Consider the following 9,532-nt stretch of genomic DNA (forward strand, 5'->3'; position numbering starts at 1 on the left):
CTTTTAAGGCTTTGTTTTTTTAAATGTGCAGCCTTGACTATGTGCTCCTTTATAGGAGACTTAAGCATATCCAAAGAAAGACTAGGCGAGAAACGTTCACCAAACGATTTTGCTTTATGGAAAGTAAGTAAGCCAGGCGAACCTTCTTGGGAATCTCCATGGGGAATGGGGCGGCCAGGATGGCATATTGAGTGCAGCGTTATGGCATCGGACATCCTCGGGGAGTCCATCGATATTCATGCTGGTGGGGAAGATTTACAGTTTCCACATCATGATAATGAGTTGGCTCAATCAGAGGTTAGTCTGTCTTTTTAAGAAATATTTCGAGCAATTGATTTAGCTCATATATCTGTCTCTTCCGTGATGTAGTATTTGGAGTCAATATTTAACTATTTTCAGCTTCAAATGATTATTTTTTATTAATTCTTTACATTGTATCTTCTTTTCCTCTTTTCGATTTTTTTTATCGATTTTTCTAAATGAACTGTTAATATACGACTTTCAATTTAAAAAAATGTCAAATTACCAAACATAAAAGAAAGAACCTTTTAAATTACTTGTTATTAAAAGTGATATTATCTTCCTATAGCTTCTATGTCCTCCTGACAGTAGATATTTCTGTACAATTTCAGGGTTTTACAAAAGTCAAGATTCAACTCCATGCAATAGTACTTGGCGGCTTTCAGAAGCTGCAATAGAGTTAAGGGATAGGTTGATCCCCGTAAGGATTAGGTATGTTTCTTTTCACCTGAATCGCCAGTAAAGAGAGCCGCTACTGCTGTCTTCATTCCAATTCTTGGCCCTCGGGCTATATGAGGAGTGAGAGAAACTTTGAATATACACATGTGGATCAAAAGTTAGGAATGGCCAAATTGTAAGGACATTGATTTCGTGTTTTGGAACTCGTGATACCGACCTGGGTTTTCGACAGAACACCTTAAATTAGGTATGCTTTCCTCAGACCATAATGCCTTTCCTCAGACCATAATGTCGTTGACCAACAAATAAACGTTCAAATGGGGATAAATCCATTTATTTATGTAGGGAGAACAGATGCAATAGTCTAGATATTTTGATCACATATGCAGCGACCGTCATCACTGTATTTGTGATCCACACGCGTATATTCAAAGTTTCTCTCACTCCTCATATTGCCTGAGGGCCAATTGGATTTATCCTGTCTAAATAAATGGATCTATTCCCATTTGAACGTTTATTTGTTCGTCATAGAAAGGCATTGTGATCTGAGAAAAGCATACCTAATTTAAGGTGTTCCGTCGAAAACGGAACGTTTGGACGTTTATTTGACCTGATTTTAAGGTCTTTGCCCCTCCTCTTTTCATAATTAGGCAATGAAGCTCGTTCCCCTGCGCAAACTATCACTTAGTTTGTGCTTACGTCCTGGAAAACTTCTCTCTGAAACGTGATATTTTCGTTACCTTATAGCCTTTTCGGTATTTATAAGTTTTACTGAACACACTTGTTCTTGATCAAAGTAAAATCGATTTCTCTGTCTGTATTCGGAGATAATTAGCTTAGTCTCAGTTAGTTAAAGTACTATGCAGGTATATTTTATTTAAACGTTTAATATGTAGAGGTGGTTGGGTTAGGTATTTAATGTAATGCATTCTCGGCGGCCTACTTTCCATCATTCTGTGTTGTAATTTCCATAATTTTGTTACTAAAGTATTATATTTTCGTCATCACTTGTGGTCGCTGAAGAAGTGGAGAGACGGGATGAAACTTGGTGGGAAGAATAAGCACAAGTCCAAGACACGTGACTAACATAACTGGACCGGATCCGCTCTTTCTGGGGGAGTTGGGGGGGGGGGGGGGTATTTGGAAAAATTAGAAAAATAAAGTATTTGTAACTTACGAACGGGTAATCATATCTTAATGAAATTTAATATTTTGAAGGATCTTGTGCTTCAGAGCTTTATTTTAAATCCCGACCATATCTGGTGACATTGGGGGTAGTTGGTGGGGTAAACCGGAAACTGAAAATTGAGGTATGTTTATCTTACGAATGTGGGATTGGATCTTAGTGAAACTTGATATATAGAAAGTTCTTATGTCTCAGATACTCTATTTTCAATTTGAATCGGATCTGGGGACATAGGGAGCTGGAGAGGGGAAACAGAAATCTTGGAAACTAGATATCTTGGAAAACGCTTAGAGTGGAGAGATCGGGATGACACTTGATGGGAAGAATAAGCACAAGTTCCAGATACGTGATTGACATAATTGGAACGGATCCGCTCTCTTCGGGGGAGTTGGGGGATTTCCTGTGCTTTGGTGAGTTTGGTGCTTCTGGACGTGCTAGGACCATGAAAATTGGTAGGCGTGTCAGGGTCCTGCACAAATTGGCTTGATAACAGTCGTTTTCCCGATTCGACGATCGGGGGGGGGGCTGGAGGAAGAGGAAAAATTTAAAGAATGAGGTATTTTTAACTTACGAATGAGTGATCAGATCTTGATGAAATTTCATATTTAGAAGGACCTCGTGTCTCAGAGCTCTTATTTTAAATCCCGACCGTACCCGGTGATATTGTGGGAGTTGGAAGGGGAAATGAGAAATCTTGGAAAACGCTTAGAGTGGAGAGATCGGAATGAAACTTGGTGGGAAGAGTAAGCGCAAGTCCTTGATACATGATTGACATAACTGGACTGAATCTGCTCTCTTGGGGGGAGTTGGGGGGGTGGGATTGGGGGAAGTAGGAGGGGGAAACCGGAAATCTTGTAAAACGCTTAAAGTGGAGAGATCGGGATGAAACTTGTGGGATAGAATAAGAAAATGTCATAGATACGTGATTGACGTAACCGAATTGGATCCACTCTCTTTGGGGGAGTTAGGGGGGCCAGTGCTTTGGTAAGGTCGGTGCTTCTGGACGTGCTAGGATACGGAAAATGGGTTGGCTTGTCCGGGGCCTGCACAAATTGACTTGATAAAGTTGGTTTCCCCGATTCGACCATCTGAGAGGCTGAAGGGAGAGAAAAAATAGAATAGAAGAGGTATTTTTAACTTACGAGTGGGTAATCAGGTCTTAATGAATTTTGATATTTAGAAGGACCTCAAGTCTCAGAGGTTTATTTTAAATCCCGACCGGCATTAAGCCTCTGATTTTCCTTTTAAATCAATCTATTGATTCTTAGAATTTTGCTAGAGTTCAAGCCATATGACCATTCGAAAATTAGATTGGACACAAATTTTTTCATTTCTTAAGAGGCAGCCTGTCTCTACGTGTATTGAATTTTTTTATTAGGGAAATTTAAACAATAATGTTAGAAAAACATCTTTTTATAAAGGCAAGGTCTTTCTATGTGCTTCTTTTTTTTTATTGGTCTCTTAAAAATTGTGACAAAAATTTATTTTGGACACTGTTTTTCCCTTTAAAAACCAAAATAAACTAAATTATATGGATTTTTAGAAGCATGAAGGGCTAAAGTAGATCAAAATAATCATCATTGCCGTTAGTGTTTTCGATATTGTAAAAAACCTTGTTTATGATAACCTAACAAAGACATATTCAATACATGATTATTTTTTTCATCACAATAAATGGTCGATTAGTTTGTTCCATCCGAAATGAAGCAGTATACATGCTGTGGTACCAGACATACCTTTTGGGGGTTCGTTTTGTGTTGGCTGTTGTTTCCATGGTTATGCTGGTGTTGAATAATAATACCATGTAATTTTGGGTGGTGGTTGAAGGAGAGAATCGTTTTTTTAGCATTTTACAGACTTAGTATTCAGTCTCACCTTTGAACGATCGTTTCTTTTATGATTTTATGCTTGTGATTCGATCACCTCTTTCCTTCGTCTAATAAAGTGGCTATTCATTTTATTTAAATTTTCCTTTGCGGGGTTCGTAAGGTTATGGGTTCTTTTTTTTGCTATTATTATTGTTTTTAAGCATTGAAGACGGCTTAGCAGAGGTTCTGGCAAAGGTATCGACTCTTTCATTTTTCTTTTTCACTGATTGAGAATTACCCTCGTTGTTGTTGTGTCTTTTTGTTTCTTCCCTTTTTTGTCATCTCGTTAAATACGATCGATGCTATCTATGGCTTATAAATATTGAGAAGTATATTGACCATATTTGTTCACTGCAAAAAATTTTTGACCAGGAGTCAAACGGTTTTATCATTAGACAAGAAATTGAAAAACGCTTTAAATGAGTCACCAAAAATACATTGAGGGAAAAGCCAAAACACAACTTGAAATAACCACAAATTTCTATTCGCAGCAGAGCTTGTCGAATGACAGGTGTGAAAAAAAACGTAGCTCGTGGTTTTGTGAGTACCTGAAAAAAGATTTTCACCTCTTCCAACAACATAAAATTCCATGTCCCCCCCCCTAGAAATATCCTGGAAGTTTCAACTCGATTCTCCAGCCGTGATACAACACAGAGTAGATTAGCTCCTTACCATATTAATGAAACCTGCTGTTTGTATAATGAGAAATGCTCGCTTGGTTTTAACCTTTCAAGTTTAATTTGGTACAGTTTTATCTCATTTTATTCATAAATGAATTAATAAGTACTTTGTTTTTATATTGGTATTTGAACAGAGAAAATCCTGAGGATATGTATAAAGTATTTTTTGAGAAAGGAGAGTTTTCAAAAACATTTGATTTGGGTGAAAATATCAACTCTGGTCACCTCTTTTGTCCTGGTATGAAGAATAGCCAAAACACGTTCAATATCCACTTTTTGCTCGGTTGAATTTTGTCTTTTTTTTCGTTTATTATGTACTTCGAATTTTGCATGCATTTGTTTTTTTGCACTTTTACATTTTTAATTTCTTTTTTATCGATTTACGATACTGTATTCAGAATAACAGCAATTGAAGAGCCTGTTGAGCAGGGGTGGCTTTGGCCTCTCTTGCGCCTGGGCAAAAAAAATGAATTACCCTCCCCCCGGGGGGCTCCATCAACATTTTTAGGCCAAATAAAAAAATTATTTATGAACAAAGTTATTTTCAGTTTATTAATTAACTAATAAGTTATTTTTTAAGTATTTTTCAATTTATTATTTGAATTATTGTTATTTATTCTAATTTAATTATTGTTATTTGATTTTTTTTATTGATTTTGATTTATTAACTGCACCCTCTATTTAGTTTTACTTTAAGTAAATTTCAAAGTCCCAAAAAGATCACAACCGTTCAATTGTTTATTTGAAATTTTGCGTCCCTACAATTTCTTTGCCCAGGGCAACTCCCGCCCTAAAACCGCCTCTGCTTCTGAGTTTTTTTCTTCTTTTTTATAGGCTTGTTTTGGTAACGACAATTGGGTTCGTTATTTTCTCCACACTGGTCATTTGACGATTGCTGGTTGTAAAATGTCAAAATCACTGAAGAACTTCATAACCATCGGCGAGGCCTTACAGAAGCATAGTGCTAGGCAGCTCCGGTTTCTGTATTTACTGCACCACTGGAGAGATGGCTTGGACTACTCAGAGAACACAATGAACAAAGCTATGACCACTGAACGGAAATTCAAGGCAAGTATCAAACAGTTCGTGGTAACAAACTGTAGTAAGGAGTGACCCGGCGCAATAGTAACCAAAACTCTAAAAAATGGAACTTTGATACCAATAGCTACATCAAAAGAATCGCATTTTAATGCTGATTTTAAATATTTAAGTTTCATCAAGTTGAGTCCTACCCATCAAAAGTTAAGAGCCTGAGAAAATAGGAGGTAACACTCCTAAAAGTCATAGAATTTTAACGAAAATTACACCATCAGATTCAGTGTATGAGAGAACCCTACTGTAGAAGTTTCAAGCTCCTATCTACAAAAATGTGGAATTTTGTATTTTTTGCCAGAAGGCAGATCACAGGTGCGTGTTTATTTGTTTGTTTTTTTCCCCAGGGGTAATCGTATCGACCCAGTTGTCCTAGAATGTTACGAGAGGGCTCATTCTAACGGAAATGAAAAGTTCTAGTGCCCTTTTTAAGTGACCAAAAAATTGGAGGGCACCTAGGCCCCCTCCCACGTTAATTATTTTCCCAAAGTCAACGGATCAAAATTCTGAGATAGACATTTTATTCAGCGTAGTCTAAAAACCTTATAACTGTGTCTTTGGGGACGACTTACTCCCCCACAGTCTTCTTGGGAGGGGGTAAAAGTTACAAACTTTGACCAGGGCTTACATATAGTAATGGTTATTGGAAAGTGTACAGGCATTTTCAGGAGGATTTTTTGGTTGGGGGAGGGGTTGAGAAGAGGGGGATATGCTGAGGGAACTTTACATCGAGGAATTTGTCATGGGGGAAGAAAATTTCCATGAAGGGAGCGCAGGATTTACTAGCATTATTTAAAAAAAAAAAAAAACAGTGAAAAAATAAATATGAATAAGTTTTTTTCAGCTGGAAGTAAGGACCAGCATTAAAACTTAAAAGGAACAGAAATTATTACCCATATGAGGGGCTAACCTCCTCATAATACCTCGCTCTTTACGCTAAAGTATTTTTAGTAATTTCAAGCATCTATTCTACGGTTTTTGTGATTCAGGGGTCATTCTTAATGAATTGGGACAAAATTTAAGCTTTAGTGTAAAGAGCGAGGTACTGAGGAGGGGGCGAACCCCCTCATATATGTAATAAAAACATGAGAATACAAAAGTTCTTTACGTAAGCTAATTTATAAGTTACGTATATCTTTTACTACTAAAAAGATTCGTAAAAATTAAAAGTTCTAGTTGCCTTTTTAATTAACCAAAAAATTGGAGGGCAACTAGGTTTCCTCCCCCGCTCTTTTTTTCTCAAAATCATTCGATAAAAATTCTGAGAAAGCCATTTAGCCAAAAAAAAATATATATACAAATTTCGTTTATTTATTCCTCTGCGGAGACCCCCCAAAAAAATGTGCATTGATTCAAAAACGTTCAGAAATTAAATAAAAAAAACAGTTTTTTTTAACTGAAAGCAAGGAGCGACGTTGAAACTTAAAACGAACAGAAATTACTTCGTATATGAAAGGGGCTGCTTCCTCATCAACGCCCCGCTCTTTATGCTAATGTTTTTACTGTTATAAAAAGAAGAGTTGAGAGAAAGAGTCAAACTTTAGCGTAAAGAGCGGGGCGTTGATGAGGAAGCAGCCCCTCTCATATACGAAGGAACTTCTGTTCGTTTTAAGTTTTAATGTCGCTCCTTACTTTCATGAAAAAAAAAACTTGTTTTTTATTTAATTCTTGTTAAGAACTTCCCAAATACGAAATGTGAACTCAATACTTTGATTCTCAGTAATAGTTGTTGCAAGGGTTTTTGATATTTGGCAAATCCCCTATCGCTAAGTTGCTCATTCATTGACGCATTGTAGAATCGATTGTTTTCGTTAGTTTCTTTCAGCTTACCGTGAGATAAGACAAAGAGAAGGGACAGAATAGAGGAAAAATATAATTTGGACTATATGTTTACACAATAGGGGGGAGGAAATAAAGTATTTGGACAGTTTGAAGTAAGAAAACAATTCTTACTTCATAATATGAAGAATAATTGTACCTAACACATTAGGCATGCAAACCTGCTATACTTCATCCCCCCTCCCCCTACTTTGAAAATATATAGCCCAAATTTGTTTCTAAAGTATTATATTTTTATCTTACGTGGGTATGTTTCATTAGGATTGAGCGTCAGAGAAACATATTAGAAGAATATTGGATAGGGTGTATATAATACAAGTACCGGGTATGCTTCTGAACAAACTGTGTGAAAATTGAAATCAGCCCCTCCCCCCGTTAGTTGCGATATCCCACATAATGATATACTGAGGGGTACCTATTATGACTTATCTTTAATACCGCTTATCGTTGAATTTTGTCTTTAATGTTTACTTAGGCGCTAGGTTGTTTGGAAACACGACTTAATTAAAATTAATTAATTAAACTTAATTAAAATTAAGAAGAAAGAATTGAGTAGGGAACATTATCTGTCAATCAGGGCTCATTTGAAAGACTCCACTCCTTAAGATGGGTTTTCCACTTTCATTTACAAAATATAGGAAAAACTGAAAACCAAGTTGAAGTGTTTTTCTTTAAAAAAAAATTAAATTTCGAAAATTTTTATTTATTATTCAGTTCATTTATATTAAACCTAAATATGATACAACAGCTGAAAAGTGAATGAAACTAAAAAAGGCTCTGCTGAAAAAAATATAAAAAAATGGAATATATTCATTCAAGGAATTACTAGTACATGCAGGGTAGCTATTTTATTTTTATCCTGGGAGAAGGGGAGTTAGGGGATTTCACCCTCTCCCCCGCCCGAAATTTTTTTTCCGATTCGTAGAAACGTACAAAGATGAATATAAACAAATTTTGATGCGTCTTTAAAATAATTTTTGTACCCCCTCCCCTTTCTGAAAAAAAAAATCCTTAAATAACAGATCCTGATAAAATCCTTTTGTCAGATTCTTGTTAGCTAGTGTATTTTCTTTCCATTCTTCAATTAATAAAATTCATTTTTTAAAAACTTATCTTGACTACAGACTGACGTTGAATTCTGACAGTTTCTATTTTTTCGTTTTTATTTTTTTATTTATTTTTTTTGTTGGTTTATATTTCTTTTTTATCTACGGTATGACCCTCACTGTCACCAAACTTTTTGCTGGTTTCCTCACAAAAGAAGGCGAAAATTAACAGAACATATTGTAATTTTTGCAATAGCGAAGGGTTAGATTGGTATAGAGTTAGAATAGTATCCTTAGACACTTTTTTTACTTTTGATTCGATTGTTTTTATGCGAGGTTTAAAAGAAAACAAAAAAAAATTTGGCCGCCTCGAGGCATAGTGTTACTTTTATTTGCTAAAATATGTTGCTAAGTTGCAAATGTAAGGCACCATACCTTGCAACAGAAATTTGGTTAAAATATTAAGTTACCTGAAACTAAATTTAAATAAATAGCATTCTCAAACTATGGCTACTGTTAGAAATAGATGCTAATTTTTCTTGCATTGTCAATGTAGAGGTGTTTTTGGGGAAAAAGTACTAAACATAGAATAACTATGAGTCAGGCGTACACTGAGTGTCATTTGTCCTATTTATTTCAGCTTCCGAATGACCTTCTACAGTAATCATCTCATTGTAGATTGATCTAGTTTACGTATCGCGTGTTTATTTCAAACTCTCATTATTTTATTAATGGATCATTCCTCACCTGTCCGGTTTAGCCAGCAATTACTTGTTATAATCAGAACTTTCTACTGTGTAAAGTTCCTTATTTCCTCTTTCATTTCTTAAAGTACCAAGAACAGGGGAAACCAAATCTGATGGATTGATGAAAAAATGTCAAGAAACGCCAAACGCTTGATGGGGGTAGTGATTTTGTCGACAATAGATCCAATTTTGAGTGTTGTAAGTTACACATACTCTTTGGTTACCCGTTTACCCTGGTACTATTTTACCTAGTGTGCCCTAATGTAAACTATGCGCACCCTGGATATCAATATGCCCGATTTATTTTAGTAATAGCCTAGGGTAGTGTGCTAAAATTATTTGGGGAATTCTTTGCTGGGCATTGAAACTTGGTACT

At 35.9% G+C, this 9,532-nt stretch overlaps 2 protein-coding genes across 4 annotated transcripts in view; one reads left to right on the forward strand and one right to left on the reverse strand.

The window, feature by feature from the left end:
- The window catches only part of LOC136036075 (high mobility group protein DSP1-like), a 161,909-nt gene that overhangs the window by 93,383 nt on the left and 58,994 nt on the right, over nucleotides 1-9,532 (reverse strand). The window lies entirely within an intron of this gene.
- The window catches only part of LOC136036640 (cysteine--tRNA ligase, cytoplasmic-like), a 53,465-nt gene that overhangs the window by 15,092 nt on the left and 28,841 nt on the right, over nucleotides 1-9,532 (forward strand). Inside the window, exons 5-6 of the mRNA XM_065718940.1 lie at nucleotides 56-297; nucleotides 5,268-5,522. Coding sequence (XP_065575012.1) covers nucleotides 56-297; nucleotides 5,268-5,522 — 497 coding nt within the window. The remainder of the gene's footprint in view (nucleotides 1-55; nucleotides 298-5,267; nucleotides 5,523-9,532) is intronic.

Source organism: Artemia franciscana, chromosome 15, assembly GCF_032884065.1.
Source record: "Artemia franciscana chromosome 15, ASM3288406v1, whole genome shotgun sequence".
In the NCBI taxonomy this organism is placed as follows: domain Eukaryota; kingdom Metazoa; phylum Arthropoda; class Branchiopoda; order Anostraca; family Artemiidae; genus Artemia; species Artemia franciscana.